The 19,508-nt window shown below is 38.7% G+C and overlaps 1 protein-coding gene across 5 annotated transcripts in view; it reads right to left on the bottom strand.

Annotated features, from left to right (window-relative positions):
• Positions 1 to 17,356: 17,356 nt before the first annotated feature.
• The window catches only part of CADM2 (cell adhesion molecule 2), a 1,012,793-nt gene continuing 1,010,641 nt past the window's right edge, over positions 17,357 to 19,508 (bottom strand). For all 5 annotated transcript variants that reach the window (XM_075909639.1, XM_075909649.1, XM_075909633.1 and 2 more), the window contains one exon: positions 17,357 to 18,366. In XM_075909639.1, coding sequence (XP_075765754.1) covers positions 18,248 to 18,366 — 119 coding nt within the window. In that variant the 3' untranslated portion in view covers positions 17,357 to 18,247. The remainder of the gene's footprint in view (positions 18,367 to 19,508) is intronic.

The raw sequence follows: 19,508 nt of genomic DNA on the forward strand, positions 1-19,508 counted from the left end.
CACTAAGTTCAGCTGTGTATTCTTTTTTAGTATTTATGTCCAGTAATTCTGTATTTCAAAACTGGGATATTAACTTTTGATATTAAGTCCCTGCTGCATTCAGCTTCTCATTATACCAGAAGTTGCCACAAAACCTTACACCGTGCCATACATGCATTGTAGTAGAAGTAATACTAATGATAGTACTTACACACTGGTTATCAGAAGGTGTCAAAGTATTTTACAGATGTGCATAATATTTCCCATTTTATGTATGGGGCAATTGAGACCGACACAGATCAGTGACACTTGTCTTTCCTGTGAGAAGAAATCAGTGGCAGTGCTAGGCATGTGACCCAGAAGTCTTAAGTCCCAATCTCCCGTTTTTACTCAAAGTACATTTTTTAAAAAATTGAGAGGTGGAATTGTAGCTTCAACTTCCAAAGCAGTCATGGGGATTTGGACACACTTTGGGAAATTAATGGAAGATATGTGTCTATAACCTGTATAGCCTCTAGGCTGCTTTGAATATCTCAAACTATGTGGCTAACTTTTGGTTAATCTAGGCAATATAGTGGCCTAAACAAGTGTAATAAACCCTGGCCTTATTCAAAGGCACTGCAGCCATCCCCGGTGGGATGGCATTCCACTGCTGTCTGTGTGTACACACAGCTATGGTTCATTATCCAAGCACGTAAATAAGTGCTAAAGAACCCAGACTCTTTCCAAAAATTACTTGTCTTAAAAATAAATTAAAACACTTTCCTGACAATTCTAAACCTTCTTTCTCCCAAAGCTTGACATACCTTTTGAAAATCAAAATAGTCCCAACAGAATACAGTTCCCAGTGCATATAATCTTAAAACAAAACAAAAACCCTCACAGGCTCTGAGATGACATCAGTAATTTTAAAGCCTTCATAACTAACTGATACGTTTTGGTCATAAGGCCTTTTCCATAGGAGTCTTACGGAGACATTTCTACCTTGATTGTAAATACTGGTGATCCAATGGGAAATCATTGCTGTAATTCTCCACCAAGCAGCTGGTCAGATCACACGAAGGTTTTCTGCTTTCTGGCAGCACATCGATGCCATCTGAGATGGATTTAGTTCTTCACAACAAATCCAGCATTAGAGCAGTCAGTTGAATGGGAAAACAGAATGGATGCAGTTTGGTTGCAGTATGTCAGACTATGTTATGCATTAAAATATTATTTGCATTTCTTAGCCTTCAGCACAGTCACTGAAGGCAAATATATTTGCGCATTTTCCTCTTTCAGCTGTTTAATTCTCAAACAATCCCATGAGATGCTCCTGTGCTATTTACTCCTCCTGCTAAAGTCTTAAGCCTAACCCCTCTCCCTGATTTCTTTCCTTCATAAATGCCAACTCATGGTCTTCTGCTCCCACATGTGTCAAACTGTTCATCAATCTGCCCCACAAAAGTGATTCACTCTTCTTTATCTGCTGGGGGAAGCTTGGGTATGGTGAAAAACTCAAAATTTCCCATTGATTTTTCCCACAGAAACTGTCTGTTTCTCACTCAGTCTTTTGCTGTAAAATAATTTCGGTTCTCCACTGACATGCAACAATGACAACTGCCTTACCTTCCAAACACATCTATTTTTCAGTTGTCATGGAAATTAGTTAGCACTGCAGATCAGATGTCATTGCACTGGGATGCTTAATAGTCTTCATTCTTTGGAGTCCATTTTAGATGTGGAGAAGTATTTGTGACATTTGTGATTGTCACACCTTCTTTGTGAACACTTAGACTCCTCCAAGTTTGCATCATCAAAATCTTGCTCCTTTCTTGTCCCAAAAAGGACATAAAGTTCAGTTCATCAGTGGAATGAGGAAAGGGAATACAAGATCTACAAAGGGAAAATTCAGATGGAGAGCATGGATTCTTCAGATGTGCACTAGTGTGAATGGTGTTCCACTGGTTTCAAACTGGTGTATGTGATAGGAGAATCAGGGTCAGATTCAGCATTGTCTTTGCACCTTTTATTCTGGATGAAGAACATTATTGATGACTAAATACCTTTAGAAATCTGACCTTTAAAACTCAAGTCTCACAGGGCCACATGCACCAAGTCAGCCTTTATTCTGGCTGCTCTCTTTAGTAACCAGTTCCTTTCATCCTTCTGCCCCAGGTGATAGAAGGGTAGGAATTTGCATGCTAAGTTGTTTGCTTTGTGTGTGGCTGATTGCATTTGAACGTGCAAGAAATCCCATAATGGACATTTATAAAATAACCTGCCCTTTTTGGATGTTTTGCAGTGTTGCTTTCCCCATCAGTGCAGCTTAGCCTAGGGCTACTTAGAAAATGGGTTTATAAGTTATCTTTTCATTTATGACCCTGAATGTGGCAGTCATTAAATGGCGCCCTCACGTATGTCTGTGTATATCCACAATGACTCCAGATTAACACTGAGGGTAGGATTTGACCCAGTCCACACCCAATACAAACACACACTCCTTTAACAACTGTTAAAAAGAAGCTGTTTGTGTTTTTCATATTTTTTTTCTTTCCTAAGATTCCAGCCAGTGCTTTTTAGTGAACAGAGTCTAAATGAACAAGTTCTCCTTTCACGTGTAGAAAAATGTCTGTTTTTTACATGTAACTATGGTAGTGACCTACTGCCTTTGTGGTTGTACATTACATTTCCAAACTAACAGATGCACAATTCCTATTGGTTTTGATTTTGGCCCATGGCAAATACAGTGATGGACAGATGTGGAAGAGATGGATCATTTAATGATCTCTAATTAGATACAGGACATTAATTTTCTTTTTCATAGGATTTGTTCTACATACTTACCCTTGATTTCTATGCAGTAGTCTGGGGAAACGTGAGCCAGCTAGGAATATGTTACAGAATTAGGAAGCATAACAGTCACGCGTAGTGCTAGTCTAACCAGTGAGCTGCCTGGGAATGTTTTATGCTTATGCTCCTGTGTAGTCACTTAATGGCCATGCTGGGTCAGACAAATGGTCCATCTAGGCCCAACTCTTGTCTTCTGACAGTGGTTGGTGCCAGATGCTTCAGGGGGATCTCACAGAACAGGGCAATTATCGAGTAATACATCTCATTGTCCAGTCTCCGCTTCTGGAAGTCAGAGGTCTAGGAGCACTCTGAGTAAGGGGTTGCATCACTCAATATCTTGACTAACAGCCATCATTGAACCTATCTGCCATGAACTTATTTAATCAATTTTTCAACCCTATTATACCTTTTGGCCTTCACCCAGCAATAAGTTCAACAGGTGGACTGTATATTGTGTGCAGAAGCACTTTCTTATGTTTATTTTACACTCGCTACCTCTTAATTTTATCAGGTGACTGCCTCCCAGCTCCTGTGTTATGTGAAGGGGTAAATAATGTGTCCCTATTCATTTTCTCCACACCACTCATGATTATAAAGACCTCTGTCATATTCTCTCTTAGGGTAGGTCTACACTGCATGCTTATTTTGAAATAAGCTATTCCGGAATAGTTATTCCAAAATAGCTTATTCTGAAATAGCGTGTCTATACTGTAAGGAAGCCTCAAAATTAGTCCGAGGCCAGCTTCCCTAATGTTGACATGCTATCTCGATTTAGAGTCCCCAGAGGCACTAAGGAGGGCCCTGGTGAAGGGCTGTTTGGAACAGTAGCAGTAGAACATCTACACACGCCTTATTTGAAATAGCTTTTTCAGAATAGGCGTTATTCCTCATAGAATGAAATTTACAGATTTCGGAATAAGCCGTCAGTTATTTTGAAATAGCAGAATGGCTATGTAGACACTCACATTATTTCAAAATAACAACGCTAGTTATTGGGAAATAACACTGCAATGTAGATGCACCCTGAGTCATCTCCTTTCTAACCCAAAGAGTTCCAATCTTAGTAATCACTCCTCCTATAAAAGTTGTTCCACACCATACTACTACTTCTTGGTTTTTTTCTCTGTATCTTTTCCAATTCTAACATCCAAAACGTTAACATTCCAATTCTGTGCTTTATTTACTCTCTCTTAGCCAATTACTGATCTGTGAGAGTAACTTCCCTCTAAGGATGTTAAGAGGTGGGTAATTTGCTAATTGTGTAACTGATAGAATTAGTCAATAAGGAAGAAGCACTCAGTCCCAGCTCACACCGGGTCTGGGGCCAACCTCCACTGCGGTCTGCAGTTTAAATGTAGTAAGAACCAAGCAGGCAGGTAGCCCAGCTCCTTCTACGTTTAAGCCGCAGAGGCGCAGCGGGGGTAGGTCCTGGATCTGGCACAAGCTGAGACTGACCCAGACTGCCTGCCCAGCCAGAACAGCCCCTGTTCATGGCAGCCTGAGTTGGCCATGGGCAGAGGTTGCTCTAGTAGCAGCCCCTGTCCTTGGGGATCCCAGCTCCATGCTGTGACACCCCTCCCCCTCACAGCCAAGAGCTGCTGCCAGAGAAGCCTCTGCCCACAGTGAGCCTGGGCCTACCACAGGCAGAGGTTGCTTCATGGCAGATTCCCCTTGCTGTCCCCCTCCACCCTCTAGAGGGGACAGGTGGCACCACAGAGATGGTGCTAGGGGAAAACCAGCTTTTAAGCCAGCCTCCCCCCCAGCACCGGCTCCTGCTCCCTCTTCCCCTTACTCCTTTGATACAGCCTAGGCTTATTGGTTAGTCAACTACTCAACTACTTGCTTACATCCCTACTTCCCTCCCTAAAAATGTAGCTAGGTGCTTACTGGAATTTTAGGAGCACTATTAGATGACTAAATTCCTTAACAAATCTGACCTTTAAAGCTCAGGCCTCACAGGGTACATGTGCCCAGTTGGCCTTTACTCTGGCTGCCTTCATTGGTAACCAATTCCTTTCGTCCTTCTGTCTCAGGTGATAGCATGAAAATTCCTGCCCTTCTCAGTTGTTCTCTATGTGTTGTGGCTGATTGCACTGGTCATTGGCATGATTAGCTGCGGTGAGCATAAAGGCTTTTAATACACAGAAACCATTCAAAATGCCTTCAATTTAGGTGAAGATAAGGAAGGTAGATAGGAGCAAATTTAGCTGGCACTAGTAGAAGCTATTCACCAGCTTTTTTTCAAACCGCCAGTCTTTTTTCACTCAAGGAGGTGCCATTTTCTTGCTCTTTCTCTTATGAGGTGCATATACCCACTAATGGAATGGCCATGGGGGGAGGGGGAGAGCGCAAATATTTTGTGTACTCTTTTTAAATTAGGAGACCACTTACAATGTTCCTTCTGAGCAAGCTCTGCACATCTCTCAGCTATTTTCTTTTCTCATAGCTTACGAGAATAATGTCAAGGCATGTAGCATAACCATTAACTACCTTTCAGAAAGCATTCTGATTTGGATGCAAAGGTCTTTCTTATGGTGCTGATGGTATGAATGAACAACTTTTACCCTGAGAGACTGGTAGAAGAGAGCTAAGAGGCAGAGAAATAGCCCTTATTTTAGTTAAAGAATATGAACATGAGATTGTTCTTCATTTCTCTTTTTGCCAGCTCATCTGGGAGATGAAAGTAGAGGTTTCAGATTCTGGTTCCACTGTACTTGTGTCAAGAGTGCATACTCATGACACCTTGATGATTAAGGTCCTGCACTGTATTTTTGGGTAATCCTTTTCCATCAAGTGATTTTTTTTTTCTGAATATCTGAATGCTGATGTGAAAATAGTCTCATTTCTCATGGTGAGTAATGATAAAATTGTTAAGAATCACTAAGAATTATTCTGGCTCTAAAAGTGAATGGTAATAACAGCTCTTTACTTCCTGATACTCTGTGATATGTTCTTCTAGATTAAACACTGAGGCTACGTCTACACTGGCCACAATTTCCGGAAAAGGGATGCAAATCAGGTAAGTCAGGATAGGGAAATCCGCGGGGGATTTAAATATCCCCCGCGGATTTAAATAAATATTTCCGCCGCTTTTTTTCCGGCTTGGGGAAAAGCCGGAAAAAAAGCGTCTAGACTGGCACGATCCTCCGGAATAAAGCCCTTTTCTGGAGGATCTCTTATTCCTACTTCAAAGTACTAAGATAACCAGTGCCATCTTTCAAATAATCCCCTAAAAGAAGAACTCTTTCGCAGTAAAGGAAAAGCTTGTTGCAATAAAAGCAAAAGAATCATCATCTTTTGTAAAGTTTAAGTATTTGTGCATTTTAAAAAAAAGGTACTATAAAATAACACCATCTGAAAAGTTTGGAGTCCATTATTGAAGGTCCTCCAAGATAGAAATTAAGGGCCTAATCCTGCAAAGACTTCCACTCTTCCATGACTTGACTTTTTGGGGGAATTCTGCACCAGTGAGCATGCTCAGATTTTTTTCCCCTTCCTCCCTGCAGAAAATAGATTTTGACAGAGAGGTTATTTGACACAGGAGGAGAAGCTGCTTTCCTCACAGCATCATGCCCTCAAGACCAAGTGAAGAAGTATGGAATTTAGGTGGGATGACCAGCATGGGGAATACAGGGCTGCTGGTGGGGAGTGGGAAGGTTTACACAGATTAGATTTTAGGGATGTGAATGGTTAACTTGTTAACCAGTAGGGGCTGGAGCCCGGTACAGGTGGCACACTGCAGGCAAGGCTACTCTGGCCAAATGGCCAGAGCAGCCCTTGTCCATCATGAGGGGGAGTCCCCCACCCCTTTAATTGTTTAACCAATTAAACATAATGCTTAACTGGTTAACCAATTACACAGGATTTTATATCTCTGCTGGATTGGGGGTGCAAGAGCAAGTAGAGTGAGAGCATTAAGGCAAGGTCTGAGTGGGCAGAGACACACTGGGACAGAGGAAGATGTGTCTGTCTGAATTGGAGAGAGTAGGAGGCAGCCAGGCTCTGAATAGGGGAGATTCACAAACTTCCTCACAATCCCCTCCTCCCCCCGCCCAACAAACAAAAAACAAACCCAGTTCCATATTTCTCCAACCCATACCTAATAACCCTCCAGTTCATTCCTGGGCTTCTGCCTAGCAATTACATCCCTTGCCCTTAACTCCTTTGTTATCCTGACTCCCCCAAGCCTTTACAGTGCTTCTGAAGCGTTTCCTCACTGTAATGTAAATGAATTATGCCACAAAGATCTCTATTAATATACTTAGCAAGGAATTTATTTCTCAGCAAATATTTCCTGAATCTTTTTTGGCTGTTTATATTGTTACAGACATACTTGCTGACAAAAATATTTGAAATAAGGTAATATAATCATCCCATTTACAATTATTTTGTTGAGTTATTTTTCACAAATAAGCTTTGCAGAATTTTTAATTTTTTGGTGCAGAATTTCCCCAGGATTATAACTTTTAAGCACTGATGAAAAGCTTATTGAATTGTGCCTAACTTTTTTGGGGGAAAATTCTTGAGATAGCATGCAGATGTGGAAGGAAGAACAATATAACTTTTTTTTTTTTAAAGAAATGACTGTGTCTGTCTGTGAATCTGTTCATGAACTCCTCCTCTTAAACAGTAAGAGCTAGGAACACCAAATCTGGTAGGCAGTTTCCTCTTCTCTTAACTTAAAGAAAGGTCAGTGTTTGTTGTGCCAAGAAAATGGGACTCTTTTCCGTAATATGGAAAGTTGGGATACAGAGAGGAGGCTGTAATACTGAGAGTGGCCAATAGGGGGCAGTGAGCACAGGGGAGAGCTATAGGTAGAGTGGCCAGTGGGGGCAACCACCAAGAGAGTGGCTAGCAGGGCTGTGGCTCTGCATCTTGCCTACTACCAGACTGGGTAAGTAGCCTCCCTGCCCCAAACCTTCTAGCCCTTGGCTGCAGTGCCAGGGCAGGAGTGGGGGAGAGAAAAGGCCCCTGGTGGCTGGGCGCTTGAAGGGGATAAAAGGCCTGTGATGGCTGGGGCAGGGAGAGAAGGCCCATACTGGCTGGGGGCTGAGAACAGGTCTCACTGGCTGGAGGGAGAAGAGAGCCCGGCCAGATGGGACCCCTCTTCCCCTCACTCTGAACCCCTTCTCACCCCCAGCCCTTACTCTCTCACCTGCCCACATCTATAAGGCCCTGCCCTGAATCCTGACCCCACCATTGCCAGATCCCTACCCCGAAGGACCCAAGAAACACTGGGTAAATCTTCTAGTTTTCTATAAAGGTTGTGACACAATGAAATTTTATTTAATTTCTCTAGTTGCTTTATCAAATTTCTCGAGACCGCCAACATAATAAATCCCATGAAGAAGAAAAAGAAAAAAAATAGTACAAAGTAAATTAAAAATTAAATAATTTAACATCAAAAAATTGTCATAACATGTAATTTAAGTTCCATGTGTTGTATTGCTTCCTGGACATGCATCTGTGTGGGTTTGTTTGAATGGTTTTCTTTAAGATAGGTATACAGAATATGAAAAGTTAGAACTATGGGCTCTTTGACAGCAGACATTGATGTCAACTCTCCATGTCTACTTGATCAGTGTGTAGGTTATATTTTATGCTATAGGCAACTTTTGGCACATAATCCATTAATGGAAAAATACAGAATGATATAAGAATTGTTGTTTAGAAGACAGATCTAGAAAAGCAATGTAACTTGTGTAATATTGTTGAATGCATAATAATCCAACGTCTAATGCATACTGTAGATTTACAGCTCATATTTTGGTTGTTACTTTTGGCACTGGAGTGTTACTTGGAATACCATACACTGATTGGTTAATGTCTTTACTCTTCTAGATTTGTATCGTATTTTGCATACTTCACATGAATTAAGGTAAGCTAATAATGTTTCATAAACAAATAGTGAAAAGTTAAATTCATAAAAAATAAACTTCAGTAGATGATGGTGTAAACACTCAGTTAATTCCAAAATACAACTCAGGCAGAGAAAAAAAGACCCAATGTTCTTATATCAGTTTGTCAGCACAGCAATTATATATACTGAACCACAGTCTTATCAACTGCATCTTACTCGGATGAAATGACCACTGACTTCAGTGATAGGGATATAATAGTATCGTTTAAATATATCGGTTAAATGATTAACTGATAAACAAAGGCTTAATCAGTTAATGCTATTGACTACATGCATCATCCCCCTAAAATAATTGAAGAGTTACAATTGAATAATTGGTAACTCCTGGGACCTCATGTGAGCTGGGATTGAGGCAAGCTGCTTGTCCACCCAGCACCTAAATTACTTTTTATGTAGAGTTGAAAGAGGGATACCTCCTGGACCCAGTGCAAGCTGGGACTCAGACGAGCTGCCTGCCCATCCAGCTCCAAAATTATTTTCAGTGCAGAGCCACAGCCAGAGTATTTGCTGACTCAGCATAACCCAGGACTGAGTGCTATCCCTTATCAATTTATCATGTAGTTAACACAATTTGTTGACTACACAATTAATGAATTACATACTTCTTAACATCCCTATTCAGAGGAACTTCAGGCTGCAGTAAGTGCTGTATTTTGGCTAGTAGAGTCATGTATGGACTCTGTCATGGATTCTGTCTTATAATGGCTCAGATTTCCTCAGCTAAGTGTGTCTCCTTTCTGCAACTGTGACTTGTGCCTTACATAAATACAGAACATGTGGTGTCTCTTCTGGCCTGACTGCATTACTGACCAATGTCCTGGAGCTCCTAAATGGCACAGTACTCTTTCAATTTTGAGTATATGTTTAGAGCTCCGTGCAGATGAAAAAATGTGGATCTGCATCTGCCAGGCTCAGCTCATAACCCGATCTGCAGTCCGCCATTCAGATTTTACTGGCATTTGCACAGAAAATCATCTGGAATGGACGGGGAAAGTAGCACAGATGAGTGAAGAAGGGGCAGGTTTGTGCAAGGAAGAGGCAGGTAGTACGAAAGCAGGGACTTGAAATAAGGTACAGCAGGGTCCCGGGCCAGGGCTCTGCAGATTAATTCTCATGGGGTGAGGGAGCGCAGAGGAGAGGGGCAGGCAGAGCTGACACTCTACCCCTCCTGAAGGGAGATTTAGGACAGAGGTTATTGTGTCTTTATCCTGCAGGCAGTCCTGGACCTACCCTGGCATCCTCTCCCCTCCACCTGGCATCCAGGAGAGAGTATAGGTACCCTTTGCAGGCTTCCACTCCACTATTCGTGGATATGTATGGCTCTGTATATGTGGCATGGAGAGCCTTGCCTGAGTCCTATCGTTCTTTGGCAGAGGGCCAGCACAAGGCCTGTATGTTACTTAAATCATACAAAAGATTAATTTTGAAAGCTCGTATATTCCTTAAATGCTGCAAATACTTTCTGCTTGACCCCTAATGAAGGATGATTTCAATTAGTGTGAGGATAATAGCCAAAAGTTATATTCCTTCTATGGTCAATTAAAAGGATCTGGATAATGTATATTAATACATAGTAGATAGTCTATACAAGGTTATACAAAATTACGGGATTTTTTGCCCGTATTGATAGTGTGTACTGTACTAGTGTGTCACTGATTCTTTCTTTAAGTGTTCTGCAGTATCAGCAATTGTATCATAATGTACAGCATATTCAATTCAGTAGTTCTCTACTTTAAAAAGGGGGAAAAAACAAGGTCTGTTAAGTCACCGAAGTCAATTTCACTGCCAAATTAGCAAGCACCAGAAAAATCTATTAAATGAATAGACAATTCAGTAATGTCCAACAGATAACTAAAATTGAAATTTTATTTTTTCAATAATATTCATCAGACATTTTTCTGACAAGACTTTACTGAAAGATGAAGTGCAAATGGGAACCCTGTAAGAATGTTTAAGAATTGTACATGACATTCCTTAAGTGCCACTAAGTACACATTGAATACTTTGTAAGTATATAGGCATAGCAACATGCAAGTGTCATGTACCTAATATTACAATATGCATTTTGTTCACTTAAAATTGTTGAAAAAATTAGATGAAGTAACTGTATTTTTATCATCAATGCAATATGCTTAATTTCAGTAGATTTTTCTTACAGCACGGAGTTTATTATTTATTCTTAACAACTTATCTTTTTCAAATGCCATGAATTGCAAGTCTAACAGTTAAACAGATTGTAGTTTCTAACAGATTCCTGTTACATAGTGTATCAATGGAAATACTGTAGTTAACATATTTTCACAAATTTTGTCTTGCATATTCTCACAAAATTCTTGCAATACTGAAAGTGATTTATTGTTATAAAATATCTAGGCTAAAAGTCAAGGATGTACAGGGAACAGAGTTTGAAATTGGAGCCCTTAGGAAATAATTTAAGATTACCTTGACTATAATCCTGTTGAACTCAGGAAAAATCCTGCATTAAAATTGAGAGTGAGATATGTGTATGAATTCAGATGTCCATGAGTACAAATCTCAAAACTCTCTGTTCACTGTTTAGCTATATTCAGAATATAAAAGTAGGTGATTTTAAAGCTGATTGTGTGTGTGTGTGTGTGTGTGTGCGCGCGCGCGCGCATAGAAACTATATGGGCATGGGGAAAAGTAGTTCCACTTAAATGAGATGAATAGTCTCACTTGTTTATAAATTAACATCCAATATACTGAAGAAAGGAAGGGGAAAAGAAACAGTATTTTAGTCCAAATATCATATTTATATAAAAAACTTACCTTAAAAATGGGGGTGAGGTGCATTTTGTATGAAAATCCTCAAATAATTTTCATGTAAAACAGTAAGAGGGGAAAAAAAGAAAAGCTAGTAATGTAAAAGAAAATAGCATCAGCAATTTTCAGCTGTCAGTATAAGGGTAGGATAAAAGTGTAAGTAGTTTATGCTGAGACGAGAGATTAGTGCTTATATAGGAAACTCTGGTGGTTTGACCCTGGATGTAGGGAAAGTGCTTAAGTTCTGACCCTTGAAGTCTTAGCTTTTGCACCTGAGATCTTTACAAAATTTTTTATAACTTTTCCATTGTAGTAACATAAAACATTCATTGGAAAAGAGTCTTTCTTCCTCCTCAGCAATTGCTCTTTAGCAGAGTCTTAAATCATTTACACACAGAAAAAGGGGGAGAGGCAAATCCCAGACAACACACAGAAGCTACACACAGTGTCAGGGTGCTCCGATACCATCCCCCTTTTCATCCCTAGTTCAGAAAGCTTTGGTCAGAAAAAGGGAAATAGCTGGGCATTGACGAATTATAAATGGAAAAGCTCCATTGGAAGTCCAGTGGCAGAGGTGTAGGTTAGAAGAAACATGGACTGGACTAGCATAAAATCATGTCGGATAACTGCCTTTAATTGAGGTGGTAGTTAGATTAGGCTCTCTTAGAACAATCATGTAGAAACTCTGATGCTGAAAACTTTCAGGCAATCTCTACTATATTGGCACACTTCTTTTTATTTTGTTATTTTTTTGCAATAGATGCTACTATATTTCCTGGATTGAATATTTTGTATTCCAAATGTATATTTGAGATGGTTAAATGACAAGTTAGATTATCCTTGATAGATGTAAGGCAAAAACTTGCATATGGTTTTAGAATTACAAGCCTATATTCTTTGTTAGTGAAAATAATTTGTTACAGTTGAATTGAATTCTTTCCTATATTTAACAGATTATGGTGTGGTAGAACTGTGTTTTTAAAACTTTATGGGTGCAACTTCAGCCAATGTCAATCAGCCTATACTAAAGAGCCAATAATGCATCCAGTTTTTTTTTAGTTTCAACAGAAAAACTTAAAATTATCCCTTTCAGAGACTAATTTAAAGTGAGAGTTAGTGTAACCCCTTGTTTTCAATTTTTACGTTTCACCTAAGTGGATATGTTAAATGTCTTTAAATCATATGTGCAAGAATGAAGTGATATAAGAAATGGCAATCACTAAAGCAGGGGTGCAGAACCTCTGGCTGGTGGGTTGTGAGATGGTTTATCTGAGTGTCCTCAAGGGCAGCTGCTCACAGATCCCAGTGGCTGCCATTTGTCATCCCTGGCCAATGAGAGCCGCAGGAAGTAGTGACCTGACCTACACCACTTCCTGCTGCTCCCATGCCCAGGAATGGCATGCAACAGCCAATGAGAGCTGCAGGGCTCCGTACCTGGGATGCTTAGGTAAACAAACTATCTCACAGCCCACGGCTGCTACCCTGTCCAACTGCATATGTATTGGAGGTTACCCACACTGGCTCTGAAGTTTTACAATTTTATATGTAATAAAACTTTTTGTTTTTTAAAAAAAATCATGTTCTCTCTCTAATTTCAGGGGAGTAATTTTTGGAAGACTATGACAAAACAATGAGAAGAAAAAAGGTCAATCATATAAAATTGATGTTTAGAAAAAGTTAAATTTGTTGCCACAGGCTTCCTGTGTACTTTGAAACAAGCAGTTTGTAGTCACAATGTAAGATTTCCTGATGTATTGTGAAAGAAATAGTAAAAATTCCAGGTGAGGTGGTTCAACAATATAGAAGTCAGGTTAATGCAGTTCCACATTTCTCGCTCTTCTTTTCAATCTAAAAATACCAGTGCATAGGGCAGAACATTTCAGTATCTTTGCATGCTAGACTCCCTCAAGAAGGGGAAAAAAAAGACCAATCTTGTTCCGTTGAGTCAAAAAGAAATTACTGAGCAGTGTTGCCCAACTTGCAGTACACCTGAACCTCTTTAATCCAGCAACTCTGGGAAGTAGCCTATGTCAGAGTATGGAATTTTCTGGACCAGGGGTGTTCCTGTATGTTTTCTGAAGGTGAACATAAAAACATTTTGCAAGGTACTTAATTTTTATTCCACATATAAATGACAGCAATACATATGGGGTCTGGGAAGGAGGGAGGATTGATGCAGGAGCATGCTGGGGATAGGGATGTGGGGACTGAGAGGAGGGAAGGTGCAGGAGGGGGAAGGGAGTATGGGGTCTCGGTGTGAGGGGGAGGAGTGGAGCACTTACCTGACACACTACTCCCAGGGCACTTGTAGCTCCATGCCTCCCTTCTCCACCCCGGTCCCATAGTGATGGGAAAAGCCTTTGGGGAAGCACTTCACTGTGCAGCAGTTCCTGCAGCTGTGGGGGAAGAAGAGTGGCAGCATGCAGAGCCACTTCCTCCACTCCCTGCCAGGCTCTGAACCATGAGTGTTCCCAGATTAGGGACACCTGGATTGTGGAGGTTCAAATGTATTCTGGTAGTGAAGCCATTAGCAGAGTTGAACTCTAACATTATCCTAAAAGTGTTTCAGTGGAGTCTAAATAATAGTAATAGAGGGGAGACAGAACTAATGGGGTGCATTATTCTGAATTAAATATCATTGCAAGTAGAAGAATTAAGCATATTGCATTAAGCATAACTATTGCATATGTGTATTTTAATGTTAATTATTTTTATGGTTAGGGTTTTTCTTCCCCTCTTAAACTAATCAAAATGCATATTATAATTACATGGGTTTCCAATATCCATACACAGGAAGTACAAGATACTTACATGTAAGTACACTGTAGTTACCTATATTTTGCATAGTTTTTAGTGTGTACTTTGTGCCACTTAATAAAAAGCATTACTCAGTTGTTTCTATTGGCAGCTGATTCAGTTGAAGTTGCTGAATGTTTTTGGTTTGTCCATCACAGATTACCATTTCCCAAGAGTGAGGAGACGGAACACTTGTATTAATCTAGATAGTGGGGAAAAACTGTGGCATGAACATGAAGTTTTAGATCACTTCCTTATTTTAAACAAATGGAATGTCAGATTCATAGTGTTAATACGTTTACCTTTCATTTGAACAGATTAGTAAAGATAAGAGTTCTGTTTTCCTTTTGGTAACACTTTACAATAAGTGGCACTAAATTACACTATAACTGCTATGTTACATGGAAGTACATGTAACTATACTGTAACTGTCAAAGTAGCTACTGTACATGTGCGTACATGGTAACTTCAGTGCTGTTTACAATCAATTGAATTACATAATTACGGATGATCCTGTCCTTTTTTTTCATTGAGATAGTTGTATATATTTTGCTATAATGAAAATACACATTAACTTCAATGTATTGTTTATAGAGGAAGTCTCAGTGCAAGAAATGTGATGACATTTTTGAGCATTCTAATTTAAATTCTTAGCCTCAACTTAAGTATCAAGTTCCTTAAACTGCTTCTTGGATTCTCTGGTAACACTAAACAGAATGGAAAGATGCACTCATTTGCCTGTGATGCTACATGCCCATTTAAGTAATGATTATGTTCTCAAAGCATAAAAAAGTAGTAATGTTCTACATTTGAAAGTTAAAAATAATCACCGGACATTGTAAACTGGCAGTAATTAGCTACCTTGTCTTGAGTAAATTACATTGCATGTGTTTTAAGTGTGGGTGTTATACTAACATTCTAACTAACGTGGTTCCCATTCGGAGCTTTCATTTTACTCATTCATCATATTTCTTGAGACTACGATAGACTCAATGTCTCTGAATGGGATCTATAAAGGAGACAGACAATGTATTTTATCTGTGGAATACTGTATTTAACTCCAAGTGAATGAACCATGAGGTTGCTTACAAAGGGTATGGGACTGCATTACCTTACACCCAGTGAAGCCGTTTGACCATGTGGATGTCAATGGATGTAAATAACTACCCAGTCAATTCATGTACACTGCTTGTGGTGGTTTTACACCACTTTGCACAAATGTAAATGAAATCTTAAGGTGCAAGAGAGTGGAAAATCAGAAATTTATTGAAAATGAGTACAAATTAAGAGTTAACTAAAAACCAACCAGTATAATTTAACAGTCCAATTTATTTCTGGTTTTGCAACATTTCAATGCTGTTTTTACACTACACCAATAAGACAGCTTTGAGTGGTCACACCTAAAGATGTTCTAACATTTGAAGGGCTTATGTGATATGTTAAGTAATGATTTAAGCAATGATTCTACAGTTCAAGCAAAGTGCAGTTTGGATAGAATGTATAAAGATGTAAAAGCAGCATTGATAAACAGTTCCACTTCAGTACATAAAGGCCCTGATCCAGCAAAACACTTACTTTTTAAGCATATGAGTAGTTCTACTGAATTAGGTGGAACGTCTCACATGCTTAAGTGATTTGTTGGCTCAAGCCTAAGACCTTAATCAGACTGAGATATAATGCAGTTAATGCAATGTACAGTTGTGACAAGAAACTTTCTATTCTGGTACTAATTATTTCCTTTGCCAACCTTTTAAAAGTGTATGCTTTGAAAGACATGAATATCTTGAAAACCTATACTAGTTTCAATGTGTCTAGTAGCACCTACCTGGTTCTCTCAAACTACCATACTATATTAACATATTATTGCATTTTTCCACAGATGGTATGGAGTGAACTGTAAAAACAAGCATGCAATCACATCAATGCAGACTTATTTCTTTAAAATGTCATACTGTATATGATTTATTATGTTAACACTCAACCACATCATATTATTTATGTTCTGTATATTTTGAAAAAGTGCTGCTTGATTAACATTGCCCTCTTTTTCTTAGAAATTAACAAGATAAATGTTTCAACAAAAAGAAAACAATTAAAATACTATAATATTGTCCTTAGCAGGTTTATACTCTTCTGATAAATAATCTGACACAGCACCTTTTGTCTTCCATTTTATCTTAATACATGATGATGTATTCAGATTCTCCCCTCCCCCCCACAAAAATAAATCCCAGGAGATAATCCTTTACAATAAGCCATCATGCTTTTAGACGTCACAAGTATAGCAACCATATAGAAATATTATTTTTCAAAGGTGCAACACTTGGGAGAGGGAGATGAACTCCAAACTATACAGATTTTCATTCTCCGACATGGAATCGCTACCAAGAGTTGATCTGGCACCATTTTTATTTCAATGGAAGAGGAAATAAGCCACTGGGCTTATAGTGTTTTGTTGTCATATTTAAGAACATGAGACTTTAAGAGAAACTTTTACCATGGAGCTAAAAGCATTGGCAGAAATTCTCTATCATTCACTGTGACATAAGTTTGTACCCCACAAAATGCATAGACAGGAATTTAATATAAAGAATTAGTCCATTTACCGTATACACAAAACATGTATCATTTAACTTTTTTTCTTTTTTCTTTTTTTTTCTTTTTTTTTTTTTTTTGGCAAACCAACATAGATAAGCAGCTGTGGAACTGCCAAATTAAAAACTGAAAATTTAGCAACATAACAGTATTTTTAAGGATATTAATCAAATGTGGTTGTAATTCAAAACCTGAGGCTGTGCACTGGTTGTTAGCTTAAAACTACCTTTCCATATAACATTGTGCTTCCATTGTATAACAAAGAAAAAATTAACGAACTAGAAAAGTTTGCTGCTGAACAGTGCTAGGACATACAGACAAAAAATACTAATACATGTTATCTATTCAGAATATTGATTTAGGTCATATCTAAAGGGATATAATGGACATTAGAAAATGTTTACTTGTGACTGACTTAACTATAGCCAAAAAAGTTAAATATGTATCAAATAATGTTTACTTGGATTTATTATATGCACTATATACAGATAGGAAAATGCCTTGCAATTGTGCCCTATGAACACTTCAAATCTGAATAGGCAGGTGAGTTCATATGAAGCAAATAAATTATTAAAACCAAAATTACAGAAACAGATATCTAATCTTGTGATCCCAAAGAGCAGTAAAAGAACTAAATAAATTTGTTTCAGAATGAAGCTACAATTATCTAACTTTGCAAACTCTGTATAGATATACAGTATTATATAATTACCACCCAAGCATGGAATTAGTATCAAGGTACTATTTTTTACAGTGTATTGATACTCGTTTTCCATCAAACCAAACATACAAGAAACTATACTATAACATTTTCTGGTTCCTAGGGCCTATGTTTCAAAAACAGGTTGCCTTTGAATTATAGACATGTATAAAACATTCTTTGTAAACCTCTAATCTTCGATTTAATGTTTTGTGTAAGTACATTAGGTCCTTACCCAATAGTATCGGTTATGAAAATCATCCAATGACATATTGATAAGGACCATGGCAAAAGAAAACTGGAAAGGAAGAAAGCTATTTAACATTTAAAAATGTAGAAAACTCAATAACATGGTTTAAGATGAAGATTAACACTGTTAAGGCTGTATATTCAAGCACTGTATGTTAAGAGAGCAATGAATATGAATTTTAGGCAATAAGAAATGTCCTGCATTGTGAATGGTACTGTAATTAAAGAATGATGCTGTCAATAACTGATTGTTGGCATAAACTGGCTACTTGTAGCAGTATGTAAGTTAATAAAGTTTGCAGAAGATGGTAGAAATGATTTCTGAAAGATGATAGCCAGTTTTCTCCAGCAGTCAGCCTGATAAGTAAAACTCAGAGAATCTAGGTCTGCATCTAAATGAAATACTCCTTTTTCTCTTCTGCATTGACTTGACTGCCTTCTGCATTGATAATGGCTGTGTCAGCATCAGGTGCATCTTCAGCTCCTTTAGCTTCATTTGTTAAATATGTTCCTGTGGAAATCAGTACAATAACAAATTAGTAATTTTACTTTGGATTGCTTTATGGACAGTAGATCTGTAAAAACCGTTCTAACTACTTTGATGAATGGAGAGATGCAGAACAGAATTCGATTCACAATTTTAGCCCTAATTGTGCTGGTACAGATAACATTCTAATTTGGGCAAGTAGTAATTATGGTCCATAACACTTGTCCCATACGCACATACGTTTGCTCATATCTGTGCAAAAAAAGTACAACACGTTCAAATCCATAACTTTTTCTATCTTCTGTAGCATTAAGATAGTTTAAATTAAATCACTGTGATTGTATGTATAGATGTGTAAGAAATGTAACTTTTGCTTAGAATTCATTAAACTGGGGTGGGCAAAACCAGCCCACAGGCCAGATCCTGTTCCCCAAGGTTAGCCCGTGCCAGGTCACTATTACTGTTTATGTGTGCCTTCACAGGTATGGGTGATTGCTGCTCCCATTGGCCGTGGAGCGCCATTTGTGGATAAATGCCACAGATAAATATAGTGGCAGCAGCCTACCAGCTAATCCTGGTGAACCACTACCATTTCAATGCCTAATTCTACAATAAACACGTTTTTAAAAACTGAATTCTAATTATTTTTGTACAGGTTATCCTTGCTATAAGTCCAAGATACGTTCCAAAAAACGTGGACTTACAGCGAAACAACTTAAAGCAGGGAATTTTTTTCCCCACACTTAACTTCTGTTTACACAAATTGGGGGGTTTTGTGCGACTTAAGAGCAGGGAATAGGAGGACTTATAATGCAGCAGTTCCTACAAGCGTCAATGATTTTAGTGCGGAAAAGATGTATACTGGGACTACTTATAGCGGGGATGCCCTGTATTCTCACATTGATTTAGGCCATTTTTTAAAATCCATTCTTTAATTCCACAGACTAGAATAATTAAGATTCCGTAGACGTGAAAATCTGAAACAGCAAAGCAGTGTTGGTGGCAATGTAAAGTGAATGGATTAAATCAGCATGTCCCAAAGTGTGGTCTGCGTCCCAGTATCGCTCCTCGGAAAAAAAATACCGGTCCTCAGAAAAATGTGCATGCACGATTCTTGGGAGAGAGCCTGCCGCATCTCTGCTGGGCATGCTTCCAGGCGGCAGGAA

Source organism: Pelodiscus sinensis, chromosome 1, assembly GCF_049634645.1.
Source record: "Pelodiscus sinensis isolate JC-2024 chromosome 1, ASM4963464v1, whole genome shotgun sequence".
NCBI lineage: Eukaryota > Metazoa > Chordata > Testudines > Trionychidae > Pelodiscus > Pelodiscus sinensis.